The sequence below is a fragment of the Agelaius tricolor genome, unplaced genomic scaffold (genome assembly GCF_023055355.1).
Source record: "Agelaius tricolor isolate 1412-34295 unplaced genomic scaffold, bAgeTri1.0.p SCAF_10, whole genome shotgun sequence".
In the NCBI taxonomy this organism is placed as follows: domain Eukaryota; kingdom Metazoa; phylum Chordata; class Aves; order Passeriformes; family Icteridae; genus Agelaius; species Agelaius tricolor.
Window position 1 is genome coordinate 8,943,343 of NW_027269270.1, and position 21,443 is coordinate 8,964,785.

Sequence of the window (21,443 nt, forward strand, 5' to 3'; positions counted from 1 at the left end):
CAATTCAGTCCTAACACACAAAGAATATGCTCTGTTCACCTCTGCAATTCAGACTGGGCCCTCGACATTACCAATCCAACAAAGCCAAGAGGTTACCCCAGCCTAATGGGCAGAGAGATTCTGTCTCAGCAAGCAGTATGCACAAGCAATCCTTGTTCCTTTCTGAACAAAAATTTTGGGAGACCTATTTGTGATCCCAAATTGAAATTCTACCCTCAGAACGTACAATGATGCCCGTCAGAATCGCTTGGCTGGTTCCATTCATGCTCATTCATTGAGGTGGCCGGGTGCCCATTCACATGGTACCAGACTATTTTCACTGTGTTGAACTGCCAAGAAGAACAGGTTTAGAAGAATAATCTGCACAGTGTTCAAGCTCCTGCTCTTCTGAAGAAAGCTTTTTTCCAGCACTTTTTTAACACTACACATTTATTTTGTCTAAGAGCTTTTGACAAGTTACAATTCTCAAAAAACGGTGCTAGAAGCAAGACTGACCTAAGTCAGATAAATGCTGCGTTCCCCAAACAGCACAAGTAATAACATCAGAGGTGTTTCAAAGAGAAAATGCCTAGCCTATCCTTTTTGTCAGATCCCCACCTTTATTTCACAGGGCTTTTGTAAGCACTACAATCTGCTGAAAAAGTAACCTACAATGACTAAACAACAGGCTCCATCCCAAAAGGTGCTATGCAAACCTCCTTTCATATGATAACAAAACAGCCCCAACAGGTTTTGTGTCTACTCCACCACTATGAACTCCACTGCAGATACCAGGACTGTATCTGAATGGATTTGTGGGCACGTTAGTGCCAAGTGTTTCACAGCTGCAGGAACAGCAATGCTGTCTGACTGCACTGAGGCAGTGACACATTACTCTCCCCAGTAACACATTACTGAGCTAGGAGAAGGGTAGGTAAATCATTTACATTGTACTCAAGCTGCTGCACAATTAAAGTGTAATCTGGCATGGTTAGTTTTTGCTTTTTTTCTCCATACCCACTCTGTCTCACTACAAGGGGGAGAAGAAACTCCCTACACTAATTGCCAGGTTATCACTTAAACCATGACCATTACAGCTACCACCAATGGCTTGCTTGGACCTCCTCAGAAACCACTATGGCTTTGCTAAAATTTAATGAGGCTGCATTCACAAATACGTGCAGTTACTTCTAAGCATACGTGCTGTCAGCCCACATACCAAAACTTTTGTTCAGAAAAATTTCAGTAGAACATTCCAAAACAGTACAGTTATAAGTGGAGGCACTGCAAATGTCTGTCTCATTGTAGAAATGAGACCATCTCCAGATCAAGCAGACTGTGACCTCAGTGCACATGAAAAACTAGGAAGAAAATCTACAAGAAGAATTTTGTAATAAAAGAATGTTTATTGACAGTTTTTATTGGTCTCACAGAAAGTGTATGTAAGGACAGATGGACAGTTTCCATACTAACATACAATTTTCTACTTGCAAGGGACCTTGCTGAATTGCAGCGTGTTGCTTTATCCATAATCATTCCTGTAGGCCTTTTCTTGGATATGTAATACCATTCTCCGAGCATAAAAATCCCTGTATTCCTCAGGTAGTTCTTCAAGTGTTTTCAAGGCTCTGTCCAAGATCTGTATAGCTCTAGAGGCTGCCATGGGATCTTTATTTCCATAAGTGTCAGTCTTATCATAGGACTCAGCAGGAAGGTGCTTCCAAAAGACATTCAGCGCCACTCCAAATTCCTCAGAAATTACATTATGGAACCACAAAGCTGTAGAAAGAACAGTGTCTAAAATAAATATTGCTGTCCAAAACTTCCATGTGTCAGAATTGCCCAAACTAAATATAGTTGAGGAAAAGCCTCAACTACTGTATTTTTGTTTATTTATAAATATCCATATGAATGTATTGCATTGTACCAAATTTAGGAAGTTTTTCAAGACATTTATGCTGATCCATAACTTCTCATAAAAGTAACAGTTGCTGAAGCACAGAGGTACTCAAATGTAAGCAAAGATAAGCATGTGTAGGGTGAAAGAAAGACACCTTCCCTTGCTCCCCTCCACTCTAAATGCAGGTATCTATTTTCACTTAGTCCCTAACCTTGCACATACTGTCCAGGCATCAATGTAAATCACTCAGGCAAAATTGCTAATCTTCTCATAATGAAAGCATGAGGTTTTTCAGCTGAATCATCATGAGTGTGGTAAGGAAGCCAAGACATCTTTGCTTCATTGAGTACATTTAAAGAATCAGTTTAATATGCTATATTTAAGATATTTGAACTTTAAGCTAAAAGTCTGAATGCTGTGTTTATTGCATCTTATTTGCCTGTAGGCGCTGAAGACAGAAAAGTTTATTCTGAGAAATCAACATGAAGCTTCTTTCAGGGCAGGAAGAGGGGCTGCTTCTACCTTCTTCATAATAACCACATACATTCCTCAGAAAACATCATTTTTTTCAGTGATATGCACTGCAGGATGCTGACAAAGCACCATTCTCTGGACTCAAAAATCCCTATACTCCCCAGTCAGTCTTAAGAGAGCTGAATATGACTCAAGTTTGACTCTGCTCATCCACTGGCAAAGACAAACAAGTATCTGGACTTCATAAACAGAAAACAGGGGTGCTGACATCAGCAGCAGTGTGGCATGTAACTAACTGTAACCAAAAGTTTATTCAGGAAGAAACAAAGGTAAGTTCAAAATTAAGTAACAAGTCAAAGGCTAAGAAACTATTATTAAATAACTTCCTAAAAACCTATTACCTTCTTGTTACTGACCTGTTTATCTTGCTCAGGTAATGTAAATAAGTGACAGGATAAGTCATATCTGCTGCAAACTCATGATGAGTTAAAAGAAAATCAAGTAACAAGGAGTAGTAGTTCAATAGGAGTAATTCAACTGCCTTTCCCTGACTACCAGAATATGTCATGTCAGCCCAGAAAGCAGCTTTCTGCTTGTGCAGTAAAATTATTAGGATGTGTGTTTCCATTCCCCAAAGATTATTATTAATCTTTAGAAGGTCCAATAACTCTACCATCCCTAATTCTCATCAGACCATGTGCCTCAAGTTCCAGAGCTACAGAAGAACATAAATGGTATTTCACTCAAATTCTGTCACTAATAAACTCAGGTCACTGAAGTAATTTCAGATTTCAGAAGGTAAGTTTATAGTACTAATCTATTAAGACACAAATTCAGGAGCATAGAGTGTACACTTGAGGGAAATCAAGATTTATAGGTAGATATAATAGTACTGTTTCTCAGGTTAATGGTATAGTTGGAAGAAGTAAATTAGTTTTGCCAACATTGGCTTTCAATGCTCCTACTTATAACAGAGAAACGCTTTAGTAATCTCTTACCATCTCCAGAAATCAAAAATTAGAAACAAGACTGTTTAATGGTCAGGAACTATCTACTACTTACCTGGAATAAATAACACATCTCCTGCTTCCAAAACACATTCATAGCGCTTGGCTTTCACAAAAAGGGGATATTTCTCCATGTCTGGGTTATCCACATCCAGCACCTCTGATTTAGTACCTAGGAAAATTTCACTGAATAAATATTCCCACTCTTCCAATAGGAACAAAGCATTATCATATTGCTGGAGATGGCAGTTCTTGAATCAAATTTAGTCCTGGTTTGTTTCTCAAAACCAGGAAAATCTGATGGCACCCCTCATTCATGAAGCAGGTACTCATTTGAGTACCTCTGTTGCTTCAGCAACATCTCATGAAGAGATGTTCTCCTCTTGTCTGTATTTGTTCTGTAACTGCAACCTTATTAACACTAAAAAACACTTTTCCTGACATCTAAAAAAACTATTTTGAACCCAGATAGAACATTTTACTCCTTCAGTTAGGCGTTGAAAATAATCAACAGCAGCTTTGCTGTTTTCCTTAGCTTTGACTAAAGCACAAAGAATCAGAGTTAAAGGAACAAGTTATATTCTTTTATAGCAAGTCATCTGTTAGTGATTATTTTCTACAGTGCAACAGTTGTGAGCTGAAAAGCTAAGATCACCATACTCCAATCTAGATACCTGTGACATGCATACCTGATAAATATAAATATGGTGCATCTCGAGGACTGTACAAAACAACTCTTTTTCTCCCTGTGACTTGGATTAAGAAGTTGTCCATTACCTGGGATGAGCGTAATAATAGAGATGTCAGCCAAAAGTTGATTGAATAAATATATAGACTTCAACTGATCTAATTATTAGCTTTAAAAAAGAGTATTAATAAAACCTTCACATGTTAAGAATTATCTTATAAATAAAGTTATTCAGAACTCACTGCACAGTGTTAGAAGACAACCTTATTTGGAATCTATTGCATTGCAGCCAGAAACCACTACAATCATTGCACAGTTGGCAGTGTATTGTACAACTAGAATTTATCCTAATCTGACCATTAGAGTGAAAAACAAAAAAAGGAAAGCAATGTTGAAGACAAAAATGTTTAAAGTTACTGTGTTTCAGATTTTCAACTGAAACTCAAAACAATTTAAAAAAGGAAAACAAAATAAAACATCCTTTAATCTTACAATCTGGCATTAGACATAAACCCAGTTAAGATATTATTCCTAAGCAATGCAACATTTAAAACTCACTGTACCCCTGAATGTGGTTCATTTTACTGTTTCAAAATATGTGAATTTTGTTATTACTCTCTCTCTAATCTTTGACAGAGATTTGCACCTTATTCTGTCAACTCTGTAATGCCATCTGCAACATTTTTTGCTAAACCCATGTATTACCTACATCATAATGTGTCCATAGCTGTAATCCAGCTGAGCTGATGCGGAAGACACTAGAGAAAAACTGTTCCTTCTCAAAATACTCTGGAATATGAACATCTTCTGCTAAAATAGGAAACTGCTTCCTGATATCTGCAATATCCTGAAATGGAAAGGACATAACTCTTAGAGAACCATCTATGCACGTTTAAATGGGGGAGCACTTCACAATCATTTCCAATCATATGAAATGGGGTTAGAATTCAGCATTGGCAACACCTGAAATCAGCAATGCTCTTCAGCACTGACTTGCAAATGCCATTAATAAGAAGAGCCAGAGAGCTGCTCTTAACCATGGCTGCTAGGAATCACACTGCAAGAGCAAGAGATCAGCATAAATCCTTTTACATTAGTCTACAACAAAAGCTAAAGAAAGGCAGTTTAGCAATGTACTCTTCAGTGACCAGCTCAGCTCCCATGAGCTATTTTAGACACATTAAAGTACTCTGACCTAAATCCAGTCAGATTCACAAACCATGTGACCCTAAGTAAGTTGTATGACAACAGACTTTAAAAAATATTTCTAAACTGCAACTTTACAATATTAGAACTGTAATCTCCAGTAACTTACCTTCCTAACATCTTCACCCACTGATCGCAAATAGTACTTTTCATCCTGAACAGAACACAAAAAGAGAATTGTTTGGGGTTTTTTAATAAGAGTTACAAAAACACATAAACAGAGAGCTTGTATTTTCTTATTTATCTAATGCAGAATTTCATTAAAATATGGTACAAAAAAAGGGCATCTACAAATTCAGCTACTTTGTTATACTGCCATTTACTGATCCCTGCAGCTCATTTTGACAAAAGGAAAAAAAGAAATTAACTGAAGGGAGAAGAGTAAAGTGTGGGGAGACTGGTCAACTGCTTCAGCATTGCTGTTACTGAACAGACTCAAAGCAAATGCAGATTATAATTTCAGTTCTTCAGTATATTGATGCAGAAAACTATTGCCTTCAAAACTTACAGCATTCTATGCAGCATAAAAGGTAAAAAGCATGTCTACATTCAAAACTATTTGCTTCCTAATTACAGTTATCTGAAAAATCCCTAGCCTGAACACTGATATGTAGAGATAGCCACACATTTGATACTCACAAATTATGTTACAATATATCTGGATTTGTACTTTGACAGTCATCAAATTCTAAAATATCTTCATGACATTTTCTTGCAAACCACACAAATTATATGGTTGTTATTCTAAAGCAAGGTTTGATTTCTAAATTTCATACTGGAATTTTTGCTCATGTAAGCAGTTTTTGTTAAGAGAAACAGGATGACTGAAGTTAACCACACTGTACACATACAACAAAACCTCTGAGAAGAATTACTTCTCACATTTTTTCCTTTGGCATCAACCCACAAGAAAGTTAAATTTAAGATCAAGTTTTTTACTGAAGTAAGACTTTAAATTACAATTCATCACTTTTCTCTCCATATACCAGCAAAATAACCAACAGAAGAAACTGTGACACTAAGGAAATTACCTCAGTAAGAAAGTACTCCTTGTGCTTGACTTCAGCTGCTCTTCGCACAAATGCATCAAAAGGCAGAGTTCTGAAATAGAAATATTTGAATTTATACCGTGAATCTGTGTAACAACACGCAGTCTAAACTCTAGATTTATAATAAGCTCCCTTACCATATCAAGTGCAATGGAAGATGCAATAGATGCTCTCTTGTTTTTTTTTTTAATTAACATGATGACTAATCAGTTTAGTTTGCAGCAGATATTTGAAGAGTTCTCCCAAGACAGAAATCCTACACTTAGAAGCTTCTTTGTTTTAGTGAATTGTTCCAGTATGTATCCAAACAAGCCTGTAGTAGCTGAGGCTGGAAGCACCTTTGGAGCTCCTCCAGCCCAAGCCCCTTGCCAAGTGCAGGGTTCAAGCAGCTTGCACAGGACAGCATCCAGTTCTGTTTCATGGATCTCCAAGGATGGAGACTCCATAATCTCTTTAGGCAACCTGTTGCATTTGTTCCATTGTTTGAGTAACCTGGCTGTAAAACAGTGTGTGTCTGTGTGTATTAAAGGAGTTGACAGAATTTCCTGTATTTCAGCTTGTGCCCATGGCCTCTTGTCCTGTCACCATGGACCACAAAAGAACCCGGCTCCATCAACTGTTCATACACTTTGTTAAGATCCCCTCTTGAGCTCCCCACTTTGTTAAGACTCCCTTCTGAGTCACAGAACAAAACATTTTTCACAGTCAAATTAAGACTCAAACTGTGGCAATATGCTTAACTGTTTAAGTGTGTCATTTTTAGGCTTGTTTACTGTACCTTTTTATAAATTTGCAGAAAAGCTGAGCATCAAGAAAATTCCAGCAGGGAAGATGCACATGTTAGTATCTATGCATTTCTGCTATAAATTTGTGCAGGACACAGGTAAATACCTTTATTTGTACATCTATAAAATTTATTTCAGTTATATGGATTTTTTTTTAAAATATATTTTTTCTCAGCTCCTCAAAACACAGGCATCTCAATATTTCAAATGTTTCTTTGGAGTTTTCCTTAAATTTACTAAATATAACTTCAGAAGATTCAAGAAGAGTCACTGGGCATTAGAGCTGGTCCCTGTGAAGTCAGTAAGAGTGTTATGTATTTATCTACATAATGGGAGCTTTTCATGCAGATTACAGATTTTGGTATCAGTTGATAGCTGTATGGCAAACCAAGCACAATCAGCAACAGGACACATATTCATTATTATGAATTCAATGTTACATTCATGCAGCTCACCATCTCACACTAAGTGTCACTGGAAAATTAACTATTGTGTGTAAATATCACATTTCAGAGCAACCACCAAGTACCCAGGGTTGAGAAGAAACCATTCTCAAGCAAAATTTTTCTTGATCCTGTTATCTTTTTTACTAGAATGTGAACCTGCATCTGACAGTACTTGAACCAGTTCTCTAAACATTTTAGGCTTGTTTGGAATACGCAAATACAAAACCCACTGAAGTCAATGGAAAACCAAACAAAACCCAATGCTCTGACTTCAGCCAAACTGTTCTATCATGTCCACTTATGTCTGCTGCTGAAGAAAGTGAGAGCACAGCTCTGCTACAGCTTAAACTGATGCATTCTGGTGCTACCACAGCTCTACCCTTGCTATCTGCTGTCATCACCCATCTCCCCCCTTACAGTAGCAGTGGCACTCATTTGACCCCCCTGTGAACCTGCTTACAAAGCTAAAACAGCAGAAAACCATTCAGATTTCTGCAGCACATCACAACCTGGCTGGATGAGTTCCAGAACCAACACAAAAACAGGGGTAGGAGCATGCAACTCACAACAGAACTGCAGTACTACTAATGTTCATCAGTTTAAACTAATGGAACTGCATGTTAAGTCCTCAGAGTTTCTATTCTTTTGTTTCTACTTATTGTCCCTTCAGATTAGAGTGAGGGGCTTGCTGTGGAAAAAGTCAAAGTTTCCTGAATTTCAAGTGAAGTATGTGAAAGTCCTGACACCTGCTTTAATGAAACACCATCAGAGCATCAGAGAGTCCATTTGGCTGTCTACAAACCTGCTAAAACTAAGACTCCAGAACAACTGTATGTGAACTCACAGCAAGGGGTACTAAAAAACCCTAAACAGAGCAGGGAGTATAAAGAATGGAGATAAGGCAAAGTTATTCAAGTACTCCCTCATTTCAGAGATTCAATAGTTCATTATGCAGTGAGCAGAATGCACCATGATTGTAATTGGTGTTTATCCCCTGAACAGCAGGCTCCACTCAGAGACTTGTGGCTTGTTTACAGCATATGCTCCCACCTGCTTAGAAGTTTAATACACTGAGCACATCCTATTCCCACCTGCTAAAATAAAGTCATTTACCCTTGAAGACAACCCAATGACTGAGATTAGAGGAACTCAGAAGAAATGTTCTGGTAGTTACATAAGAGAAGCTCCAGAGGAGATCAAGGTTTTTTGTGGCCCACATCAAGACTGAAGAACTGATGAAATGTGTGGTATCCAGTGGTCTGAACATTCTGAAAGCTGCACATGCTAACTTTGAAAGGAGCTTGGATTTAACTAGTTACACCCTTTCTGGAGTGGAATACCATGGCTGGCACACACACACCAGCATTCAAAGTGGATCAGACACACAGTGAGTCAGAAATTGTCACTATTCAGTAACACTGAGAATGCACCACATAACTACAACAAATACCAGGTCATCAAGTGTAGATATCAAGGGTGTTTTGGTTTGTTTTTAATTAACATCTGCAAATGCCAGACTCAAATTTCCTAAAACAGTGCTCTGACAAAATACCTTTACAACACTTCATGACATCACTTTTAAGGTGCTGTTTGGCCCCTCACTTCAACTTCATTGTATTTATTCAGGGTGTAGAATTAATAGAAGAGGGAGAAACCCAGGACAACCCTTTGATACATAATGTAATGTTTTCACAAACTATCTTCCTATTCCCACCCTCAGCTCCAAACAGATGCACTGTATGTCTGTAAGTAACAAGCACATGCCTTTAAAATGCAAGAGGCTTTGGAAGTACCTATACACAAAGTTCTTACTGAGGAAATCCATCTGTGGCACTGCAGAAACATGAATCTTTACTTCTTTAGATCCTTCAGCTTGGCTCAAGTAATCTATTGTCCATTTGGTGGTGCAAGTGCCCAGTTCCAATCCTGTCAGCACTACTGGCTTTCTCTAAGGAATAAGAACAACAACAAAATTCAGTGATGAATTATCACAGCATCCAACTGAAAAAAATAACAGAATGAATTTTTCAAATTACATCGAAGGAAATGTTTCTTTGTAAGTGTTATAAATGTTTCTTACACAAGGTTACAACTAACCTGTTCACAAGGAGTGTGAATCAAATGCTGAATGTTGAAACAAAATGCAGCAAATTATGGAACTGTTTCTCTATTAACTAACTATGTGTTCTTTCCTAGTTGGGTAAGGAAGGATATGGAGAGGCAAAGACAATTATAGCCCACACTTTGTGCTGGGGCCATTTAGGAATCCAGGCAGACAAAGGAATAGATTTAATCCTTCTAGCCAAGGCTTAGCACAAAACATGTAAAAACCCACACAGTTAAGGTGCAGCCTGTGAGCTGTGTGATGCTGTTATGTTCTCATGAGAGAAAGAAGCTCTTTCCACCTGTACCAGGTTCCTCGCTGCTCACAACCACAAACAGGTTTGATCCAGCCCACACACAAAAAGTACAAAGACACTTTTGCTTTTAATTGGGACCTCGGAGGGTGGGGAGGATAAAACAAGAGATGACAAAGCAACAAAACTAACGATCACACTTTTTAACCACTGCCAAACGCAATGGACTCTTACAGAGATCACCTGTCGGAACTTGCCAGCAGCTCAGACAGGACCTGCCCATAGAAGCTCCTTGCTCCTAAACTCCCATTCCCCTCAATAGATCAGGGCATCTTTCCGGGAACACACAAACCCAAACCCTGGGGTTGGCCTGCCCCAGCTGTGCCCGCTGAGCAGGGGTCCCTGGACACCTCCTGCCTTGCCCTGTGTCGCCGTGGAGCCCCAGCCGCTGCGGCGGGTCCCGCTCGGAGCGCCCCGTACCCGCGGGTAGATGTCCCGCAGGAAGCGCTCCCGTGTCACCCCGTCCAGCCGCTCCAGGGCCTCCGCCCGCTGCTCCCGCCGCTCCCGCCGCTCCATGGCCGCGGGCACCGCGTCCGCCCCGCCGCTTCCCCCGGAAAGAAGAGCCCGCGCAGAAGCGTTCCTGCCTCGCCCCCTGGGCAAGGGCCGGGAGCCCGCGGATCACGGAATTGTAAGGGTTGGAAGGGATCTCTGGAGAGCATCGAGTCCAACCCCTGCCACGGCAGGGTCACCTGCAGCAGGTGGCACAGGAACATGTCCAGGTGGGGTTTGAATGTCTCCAGAGACGGAGACTCCATGACTTCCCTGGGCAGCCTGTTCCAGTGCTCTGCCACCCGCAATGTAATTAAGTTATTTCTCAAGCTGAGGTGGAGCTTATTATGTTTTAGTTTATGGCCATTACTTTTCGTCCTGACACTGAGCACCACTGAGAAGTGTCTGGCACCATCTCTTGGCACTCGCCTTTGAGGTATTTCTGTGCATCCATGAGATCTCCTCACAATCTCCTCAGACTGAACAGGCCCAGCTCCCCCAGTCTCTCCTCATGAACAGAGATGCTCCAGGCCCTTCCTCATCGTTGTGCCATCCGCTGCACGCTCCCCAGTAGCTCCTTGTCTCTCTTGTACTGGGAAGCCCAGAACTGGATACCGTGCCCAGACGCGACCCCAGCAGTGCCAGCAGAGGGGAGGCCGCCCCCCTCCAGCGGTGACCGGGGCTCGGGTCCCTGACCAGGCGCGGACCGCTCCGCCTGCGCCGGAACCAGCGGCGGCTGCAGCCGTGTTTCCGTGGAGCGGGACTTGCGGCGGACAGGGCGGGGCCGGGCCGGGCCATCATGGCGCTGCGCTGCGCGGCTCCGGGCCGTGTCCGCTGGCTGGCGCGGGCGCTGGCGGGCTCCGCCCGGCTCCTGCCGCCGGCTGCAGCCGCACCGGGCCCGCCGGGCCCCGCCCGGACCCGTCCGCCCCAGCTCAGCGCTCGGTTCGCCAGCAGCGCCGGGTCTGGGACTGAGGGCCCTCAACGGCGTGTTGTGGTAGTGAGGATCACCAGCCCCTTCGCTTGGCTCCGCACCCGCTTCTACTACCTGCTCATCCGCCTCTACTTCGACCACGAATTCAGCATCGAGGAGTTCACGCGGGGAGCCAAGCAGGTGAGCGGGCCTGGGGCCTCGGGGCGAGGAGCGTGGCCGGCCTGAGGGGAAGGAAGGGTCTTGCTCACCCTCTCCAGGGGCTGCCGGTGCAGCCCCTGGTTCTATAATTTCGTGGAATTATAGAACCAGTTAGGCTGGAGACGATTTCTGAGATAGTCACAGATTCACAGAACGGGTGAGGTAGGAATGGGCCACAGTGGGTCACCTGCTCCGTCCTCCCTGCTCCAGCAAGGTCGTCCTAGAGCGCATGGCTCTGGATTGCATCCAGACAGGTTTAGAATATTTGCAGTGAGGGACACTCCACAAACTCTAGGCAATCTGTTCCAGTGCTTGGTCACACTCACAATAAAGTCCTTCCTTGTGTTCAGGTGGAACTTCCTGTGCATCAGTTTCTGCCCATTGCCTCTTGTGCTGTTGCTTGGCATCACTGAGCAGAACCTGATCCATACTCGTGGCACTCCTCCTCTTTAAATATTTAAAACACATTGATGATGTCCCTCTCAGCTGTCTCTTCTTGAGGCTGAACAAGTCCCATATGCTTTTCCTGGAGGAGAGATGCTCCAGTTCCCAATCCTTGCTGCTGGACCCACTCCAGGAGCTCCGTGTCTGTGTTATACATTGAGTCCAATGTGTCACCAAACACCACTTCATCAGCCAGTTTCTGACATCAGTGCCATGTCCAGTCTTTCCTTAAACACCTCCAATGATGACAATTCCACCACCTCCCTGGGCAGCTCATTTCAATGTTTGACAACCTTTTCCATGAAGAAATTCCTCCTGACGTCCAGCCTGATGTTATTATGTGTGGGCATCATAGCACAAATGTGCTCTTGTGTGTAAAATACATGGAGTTCCCCCCTGCTGGCTTCAAGCATCACACTTCAAGGCAAATTATCTAAGCAGAGCTGTACTTTCCCTCAGGAATGTCTTTCAATTAAAATAATCTGGTTAAGCCATCCTCCAAAGTAGCATGAAGGAAGGTGCTTCCAAATGTTGTAGAGGCTTTAAGGAGAAGTATGTCTTCTCATAGCAGGTTTTCCTGAAATGATCAAGCTTAGACAGGCATAGAGCTGTTGTACATATATTTATTTCTCCAAATTTATGAGCCCAGTAAGCCTTGTCAACAGAATGTGTCAGAGAGGTAAGTATCTCTAAGCTAGTCATATGAAAATTACAGAGTTATCTGTTGGGAAACTTTTTATTATGATGTTTACTTTTACCAAAAAAACACTGGCTCAAAATAACACATCAGAGGACAGAATGTTAAAATGATTAGGATCAATTCAAAAGAGGAAAAAACCCACAACAAATAATTTGACACATGTGTGGAACCACCTGTTTTACCTTGGTCTGTTTTTTTGAGGTTTTGTTTTGGTGTTTGTTTTTACTTGGTGTAGTGTCCTAAATACACTGTCCTTCACAAGTGCACTACTTGAATGTGTAGAGGCATAATTGTATGTAAATATGCCTGCAAAATTGAGGGGAGAAAGGAGAGTTGAGCTTCCTGAAGTCCAGAGACTAAACCAGATTTTTAAAGAAAATTTGTAAATTGCAGCATGAGTTTTGACTGAAACCAGTAGATGAATTGGAAAAGAGGGCAGGGGAACAAAATATCTACAGGGAAAGACATAGACTGTTTGAATTATCAAAATTAGTGAAAGCAACATGCAAAATACTGCAAAGCTTTTTTTTTCTTTTGTAAACTATGAATTCACCTATTGGAAGCTTTGATGTTTTTAAATAAGAAATAGAAAAGAACTCGTATGTTTTTATCAATTCATGAAATCACTCTTGTAATGCTGGAGGGATTACATTTCAATGGTGATACCCTCTGCAAATATTGAAATCTTAAATCATGGAATATTTGGGTAGCATGCCATATACTTATGGATTTGTCAGAAAAATAAGCCAACCTAGAGTTACTTGTTTATGTTTGGTTTTTGTTTCTGTTTTATTTTGGTAGGCCTTTTCTGTTGTTTCAAAGCTGCTGTCTCAGCGTAAACTTGACCTGCTGGAAGAACTTGTATCAGCAGAGGTAAATGCTTTCCATCTCCTATTCTAGCAGTTGATTGTCTGTTACAAAGTTAACATGAATGAATTCAGTCTGTCATTATCTACAAGTTGCTAGTTTGGTTTAATTTGGGAAAAACAGCGTAATGTGACATAAGGTGGGCAATTTTTTGTCCTACAGCTTTTTTTGTGTTTAATTTCAAGGCATGAAACTTAATTTGAAGTTATTGTACTTAAAACAAAATACAATATATTCTAGCTGTTGAGCATAAGGACCAAATGCCAGAAGGACTGCTGGTGTACCAGGAAGGATGGAAAGGCTGCAGGCTCTGGATGGCAGGTGGAATTGTGTGTCTCTAGGTGTAGGCAGGTGGCTGATGCTGACTCAGTCTGTGCACCAGAATTCGTGTGAAGAAATAAACTGCTTTGTGCTCATCCCTTCTGCACTGATACATTCCCACCCCCATCAGATCATAGAGCTGATTATTGGTTTTGGCTGGAAGGCCTCAGTTTTGTGTCATGGTCTCTGGGATGTGAGTGACCTGGTTAAACATCAGTGCTGTGTTTTCTGTTTTTTTATTAATTTTTAATTGCTGAAGTTGTCTTGGCCTTCCCAGGGCATGGAGGTAACAGATGCATCAGAGTCAAGTGGAGGAGACACTCCAGGTCTCTGTCTGCCTTGTTACAGGATGTCAGCGTGGCCTGTCCTATTGCCACCCATGCCTTTACAGCAAAAACTCTGGTGCTGTTCTAGTGCATCCCCTCTGAACAGTCTTGCCTCCTCTCTCTGAACAGAGATAGCAATAAAACGTGAGTTTGTTTCTTGTAGTTGTTCTGAAAGGGCATCTCCTCTGCTTCCTCTTGACAGAACTTGCTCTGGTGGCTGCAAATTTTTCAGGTTTACATTCATGCAGAGATTTCATGTGAGCCAAGGATGTAGTAGATGAGGCTGTGATCCCAGGCTGCTTTGTCATTTCTTTGGCCAGTGAATTTTGTACCTGCAAAATGTACTAGAAACCAATGTCTCCTTATGAAGATTGCCTCTTGCTTCCATGTAACCTCTGCATTTGTTTGTTATTCAAAAATGGTAGATCAAGTTAGGGTAAAAAATGAGTATTAGTTGAAAATAAGTTCTGCAGTTTCATCCTTTCTCGTGACTTGACTTTCTCATGTGGTGTTTGGGGTGCTACCTCTGTGCAGTTTTTGCACTCCACCATTTTCTACTTAACACAGCTGTGTGGATCATAGGACACTTAGATAATATGGATGTGAGTGTCATAAGAACATTAATTACCAGGGGAACAATTTTCAGTCAGGTCTGATTTGCAAGTGTTTAAGCTTTTTCTAAATGGAGTATGGATCACAAAATGGCAAAGATAAACTCATTAGTAATGAAACTGATTTTCAAGGAAGTTTGTGACACATAGCTAAAAGATACTGAATCCAAAGCTTAGGAACCTGCACACAGCAAGAATTCAGCAGTGAGAAGACAAGAGTGTGACTGTGGAGCAAGCTCCACTGGGCTGTTCTGGGCTCACATGGCTTGTGTTGCTGCTGCTGTTTTGACAGTACCTTTCCTAAACATTTTTTAAGATGCTTGGTTTTCATTTGTTTTGAGCAGTAAATGGAGCTTCTTCAGTGCTGCTGAATTAGGGTTTAGAAATGCCCAAACCTCCCAGTGCTTTTTCACTCTAGCTGTTACATGTGTTAGACAAATGTTTTAGCAATACAGCTCATTTTATCAACTGCAGTAGAAATAGATTGTTAATTACATTTCGTAATGAAAAACTAAGTGACAGTTTTTCTGAATTTAGGTACTTCAGGTGCTGAAGGAAAAGATTTCTTTGCTCCCTGACAGCCACAGGGATGCTTTAGCAGCTGACATTGATGCAATCATGTACACAACAGAAGGAGATGTTCGCATTTACTATGATGATGATGGTATGTTTAGAATCCTAAAACATTTCAGCAGTGAGCAGTCTTATTTCCTGGTTTTGCTACTAAACAGACATTTTTCCATGCAGATGTGATTTTGAGTACTGTTTCTCATCCCATGTTTCTCAGTTAGTAATTCATCCATATAAAATTTCTTTATTTCCTTTTTAATCAGAGACAGAGATTATTGTTAATACATCATGGTACTGTTTTGACTTCTGTCTGGGTTTTCCCTTCTTTTGAACAGAATTTTATATTATTAGTCCTCAGTAATGTGAAACAATTATTCAAAAACAATTATTCTAATATATGCTGAAAGCTGTTTGCTTCAACAATGAAAATGCATCCTGCATTGCATCCTGCAAGAAGAATAGTGAAGGCTGCATAATTAAGTAAATTTTGCTGGTTTGGTCTTTCTGTCATGAAATACACTTTGTTCTAGGACTCCTTGATGGGTTTGGGATTTTTTAAGCTCATGCTGAGCTCAAACAAGTTTTTCTTTTGGTTGGACAGCACTGTGTGCTCTGTTCACTATCAGGCACAGTGGAGATGATATGTGGATCTAACCCTGGGTCTTCAGTTGAGCACTTCAAGTTGTCAGACCCAGTAAGAATTTTTTCCTGGTTTGGGAAATAGGAATTTCTTTTTCCCCTCTAAGATTGCTCCCATGTTTGAACTACTCTGCATACATTTGTTGTATCAGTAGTTAGCTTTGGAATTTGTGGGAACCAACCTTTTTTTATACAGTTTCATTGTATACTCTGTCACACCACTGCTCATGATAAAATATGTATTTTTTTAAAGAGTGTATTTTTATTACTGCTAAACAGCATGAGTTTGGCATAAAATAGCTTTATCACTCGTTATTCTATCCTGTATTTTTTATGGCTGAAGTCAGGTGTCCTTCCAGGGTCTCACTAGAATTTATGCTAGGTAGCAAATAGGAGCATTTGACTGCTGAGACACATGACATCTAACTTAAGTTTTGATTTATTTCCAACAGGAAGAAAGTTTGTTAGCATCCTGATGTGCTTCTGGTATCTGAATGGTGCTAATCTACCTGACGAAGTACCAGGTGAAGCCAAAGTCTTCCAGATTGTGTTTGGAGATGAAAACACAAAAGAAAAGAAACATCTTTTAACAGCTAACTATGAGTAAGCTCGCTTGTCCCTTTCTTTTCCCGTGTCCATGAGGTGCCTGTGGGGTAGGCAGTTCTGCAAGCACTCCCACTGTGCCACTGCAGAACCCACTGGTTTTAATTTACTTTGATTCTAATCTATGTTAATTCTCATCCAGTTTCTCAGTTTTGGTTTTAGGGCCAATTTTTTTAAATGCCCCTAACGTCGTTATGTTTTTTCCTTGCTTCTGAGTTGATATTAATAGGAACTCTTCCTTTGTAAGGAAGAGCGGTATTTGGAGCACTGAATGAGGTTTCTGATCCTCAAAGCACACATTAGGAAGGTGGATTTTCATAGGAATGCTTATAAATAATGTCTGTGTTGGTGTACTGATGTCAGAGCAGTGTAGAAAATGTCTATAGAGTTGGCAAAATGTATTGAAAATAAGATTCTCAGAAGCTGGGAGGAGTGAGGATTTTTGTGTGACAAATGCAGTATGATCAAGGATTTCTACACCCACATTTGAAATTGAAAATATGGAATCTAGGTGATGAGGAGCTCTGAAGCAAAGGTAACACTCATGAGGAGACCAGTGCTTTTTGCCTGGATAGATTGTTGTGGATCCATCCCTCGGCTGAATTCAGCATCTTCCTTAGAGTTGGAGGTTTCTGAGATTCCATTAACCTTGAGAGCCTTCCCTTTAAGCCTAAATATCTTCCCAATCCCACTTTGCAGGACTGGATTTGTACAGGATTGCAAAGCAGTGATATTACACTGCTCTTGTCCATGACATGCAGATCATTTGAAAACATGAGCATTCAGCTTGAAGCTCAGACTTGTCTTTAGATAGGGGAGACTCAGTGCTACTGTTAACTCAATCTTTGATGTAGTTCTGAAAATGTATTACCTTTTAAACTACACTTTAGGAAAGAGGAAATTTTTCAAGTAAAGTATGGAGCACATGATTTCCCTTCACTTACCATCCCATTAAATGAGACCCTTTATTTACAGATCAAGATCTTCTATAAAGCTTTATTCATATTCCTGCTGTGAAAGCTGAGTGTTTTTTTGAGGGTCTTTACAGTTGCTGCTTGATCCTGTCTGTGGGATCTGAACCACAATGCTCTGAAGTCAGTGAATTCTGTTTCTTACTATGGAAATAATTTTTATCTTCCATTTTGGGGCATAAGCATTAAAGTTTAGGTAGCATTTACAGCAGTAAGTTTGAAGTAAAATATTTCTTTGTGATTCCTTGTCATACCGGTGGCTCCGTAAGGTCAAGTAAATCTTAACAACTCTTCCCTTATTATCTTTCCCTTTTCAGGTTCCAAAGGGAGTTTACAGAAGGAGCAAAACCAGACTGGACTATTACACGGATTGAACATCCAAGGCTATTAGAATAAATGCCTTCTTACAGCCTTTTTATGTACCACTGTAATTGTTTTGATGTAACAAATACCAGGCTTTTTTGGGTCTTTTTTTTCCCTTCCTGCCCTTTCCTCCAAAAGAGGGATGAATTTTCTATGTATGATTTCCAAAAATTCTTTCTGAAGCTTGCACTGTGCTGCAGTGTTACAGCAAAGCCTTTTCCCTGGAACAGGCTGGTAGAAATTTAATTGGTTCCAGTGCTCATCCAAGGAATTTAGACAGCACAGTTTCACTCAGGCAGGTGTAATGGATATGTCAATTTCTTACATTCTGACAAGAAATGCTACTATTTGAAAATAAACAACACTTAAATCACTGATGGCCTTTCTGAGTTACTTTCCTATGTTTCTTTTTTTTCCCTAGGGACTGTACAGTATATAACTGAATAATATGCAAGATGAAATAGAGGTAGATGGACTTCTTAGCTTGTCTAGCCTCAGCAGTTCATTTTGAGGTAATCTTGCTTTTGAATATATTTGAGGTTAAGAAAGTTAGAGCTGCTATTAGTATTTGCTACAGGATTGGAGAAAGAAAAAGCTTTTAGCATTGCACTGGGAAAATGGATTAAACAGATATATATGTTTTGGAAAATTAAAAAAAACCCCATTCCTTTCAATTCAGTAATATATAGGCAATTCCAAGTTTAGAGAATTATGGAAGAAAAGTCAGTTGAAAACATTAATTTAAAGGAGACCTGACAGTGAAGTTAAATTCTCTGTTTGAAATGTGTGTTAAAGAAATGACCAAATCCTTACAATTAGATGTTGCAACTGAACAATTTCCTAGTTGTCACTTTATCTCTGGTTTCTGGAACATGAGAATCCTGGTGTAAGTAGCTGGAGGCTTTTCTATGCAGATCAACAGGAGATCATAACAGGTTTCTTCATCCCCTATATCGTCTTCAAATATAAAGCTAACTTTCTACCAAGGTATGTTGTAGACATTAGTGCAGTGTTTTGAAAGTTAAGTGTAATTACTAAGATTCATAGTAATTGTAATTGAAGGTATAAATTAAATTTTCCATAGTTCAGCTCTTTTGATCCAATGACTTAATGAGAGGAACATCTAAAGCTTATCAACTAGTTGATAACACGCTTTTGCTGCAAAAGATGTGATTGGAAATTTACATGCACCATTTTATTCTTTTGAAGTTGTTTATGTCTTGTGGGTTGGAGCCAAAGGGGGGGCAGCAGTTTAAGGTTTGGGGTTTTTTCCCTGCTTCTGATCTTCAGTTAAAAACTTATCCTGGAGACTGCAAATCTCCAACAGTCACAGAACTACCCATGGATTTATTGCACCATAAATAAATCAGAAAGGCATATAAATTACTAAGCTTGCTGTATTGGAAAATGGCATTCTCCCCCACTGAATAAAACTGGTGTAATTAAACTGGATTTATAGTTTCATACTGGCTTCAGTAGGAAAAACACCACCTCACCCCAGAAAAACCTTCACAAACCAGCCCCAAACCCAACTTTTAATGGACAGATGTGGAAGGTTTGCCCATTTTACCTCCCATCCATAAATTCTCTGTCATAAATCTGATCATCATAGCAATTAATCAGACTGAAGTGATGACCACTGAAGGGCATTTGTCATTTTATGGCATCCACATTTTCTTTTGTGGAAATACTTTCTTCTGTGTCATTTGTTCAAGCAAAACAAGAACTTCTGGTTTCTATGTTGCTATCAAAAAGTAGCAATAAGCAATTATTTTAGTTCCTTCAAGCTGGCTCCTAGTGAATATATTTCTTTATGCTATCGAGGTTCCCAGAAATTCTTATGGCAAAAAGGATGAGTAAAGGGTTAACTTTACTTCATCTCAAAGATGGAGAGAATATTGTCTTGTACTTTGGGGATTTCCAGAGCTGCCACTCAAATACCTTACTCTAAAAATCATAATGCTAATTTAAGTATTACAGCATTTGAAAAAAAGACCTAAAGAAAGTGTTTTATTAAAGACATCTTCCTGATTTGGGAATAATGATGCTCAGCAGGTAATAGTAGAAAAGTGTGGGGAGCTCTGTGTCAGCTTGTTATTGCTCCCAGTTTCCCTTGCTGATCAGTTTCAGACATCACCTTGGGAATGACAGTGTGTAAGGATATGGGTGTCCTTCATTTCCCTTCAGTTTCCTTGCCTGGTGTCCATTTCTCTTGCCTAATGCCTGGGGACAAGTACAATTGTAACTATGGTGTGCAGCCAATAAATCCCCATTTCAAATGTTTGCAGTTTTAGTCTACAAATGTTTCCATTTAGACCCCATTAGTTCTTGAAAACAATGTTACCAGTTTGGTAGTGATTTTGGGGGTAAAATTCATATCTCTATTAGCAACACTGACATGTCTGATTGATTTTACACAGAGCAGTGAAGTGACAGGGTGTCTGGGCTACAACAGCATGCAGATTCAAAGTACCACGCTCTTCTCCCCTGGGCAACATCATGGTTCTTTAGGTCCATGTGGAGTTGGGAAGCCTTAATTTTTTATTTGTTCATCCAAAACTGTGATCATATTTAATAATTCCTGACAGCTGCGTGGCACAGTTTTGATACATGTGCCTAAATCTTGACAAGCACTAATTAAATCTGGCCAACAAACCTCCCATTAATTCACACACCCCACTCACCAGTAGATGGCCTTGGTCACAAAGCTATTGTGGCTGGGAAGTAACTGATATTAATGAGACTGTAAGTGGGGTAAAGGATAAAATGGTAGAAGCATTAAGTGCTATTTAAATAATTCAGATTTGTCTTATTAAAAAATCTTGATATTTTCCCTGGCTTTCATTGCAAGTCAACAATAGTGTCTTGTGTTCTCTCTGCAGTGCCTGCCCATTTTAAAGTGGCAATTTATCTGCATTCTTAATATGGGAAAGATGTGCTGTATGTGTGAATTCACACAGGCACCTGTGGCTGACAGTAGCAAAGCTAATTTTCATTAATTAAATTTTAAAATATGTTCATCATGTTGATTGTGGGTCCTTTGCCTCCTGTCCCAGCACAGTCTGGTTACTTCAAGGGACACATTCAACTTTCCCCAATTTTTAAGGCATGTTCAAGCTTGACCTTATTATCACTACAGGTTATATTTAGTTAATTATTTTGAGGTCTTATGGCTGGAAATCCGTTTAGTAGTAGAAGTCATATTGTTTATCACAGTAGTGATCATACTCCTTCAAAACTTCACAGCTCCCCTGCTTTTTTTGTTTGTTGTGTGATTAAGCCTTATTTCTGCCTCACGTGCCCTATTGGCTGCACCTAGGGGCTTTGAGATTCCTCCCAGGCTGTAGTGACATGATGGCTCACAGCTTAAAAGAAATGGAATACAAGAGCGTGTAGTGCTTTTAGTTTCATTTCTCCCTTGTACATGGGCGTGATTTCATTTAAAGTGCTTTTAGTTTC

At 40.2% G+C, this 21,443-nt stretch overlaps 2 protein-coding genes across 3 annotated transcripts; one reads left to right on the forward strand and one right to left on the reverse strand.

Annotated features, from left to right (window-relative positions):
• Window positions 1–1,365: 1,365 nt before the first annotated feature.
• Window positions 1,366–11,147, reverse strand: TYW5 (tRNA-yW synthesizing protein 5). Of its 2 annotated transcripts, XM_071434596.1 has the most exons (8): window positions 10,372–11,147; window positions 9,328–9,482; window positions 6,286–6,355; window positions 5,364–5,408; window positions 4,758–4,895; window positions 4,050–4,137; window positions 3,416–3,532; window positions 1,366–1,758 (listed from the first exon to the last, which is right to left on the reverse strand). In XM_071434596.1, the coding sequence occupies exons 1-8, from the start codon at window positions 10,465–10,467 to the stop codon at window positions 1,502–1,504; spliced, it is 966 nt and encodes a 321-aa protein (XP_071290697.1). In that variant the 5' UTR covers window positions 10,468–11,147; the 3' UTR covers window positions 1,366–1,501. The 2 variants fall into 2 exon arrangements, with proteins under 2 accessions (XP_071290697.1, XP_071290698.1); XM_071434597.1 differs by lacking the exon at window positions 3,416–3,532.
• A 52-nt stretch (window positions 11,148–11,199) lies between these two features.
• Window positions 11,200–18,358, forward strand: MAIP1 (matrix AAA peptidase interacting protein 1). Its single transcript, XM_071434598.1, has 5 exons — window positions 11,200–11,551; window positions 13,515–13,586; window positions 15,376–15,502; window positions 16,500–16,650; window positions 17,939–18,358. Exons 1-5 carry the CDS (start codon window positions 11,240–11,242, stop codon window positions 18,015–18,017), a joined length of 741 nt encoding a protein of 246 aa, XP_071290699.1. The 5' UTR covers window positions 11,200–11,239; the 3' UTR covers window positions 18,018–18,358.
• Window positions 18,359–21,443: the final 3,085 nt, after the last annotated feature.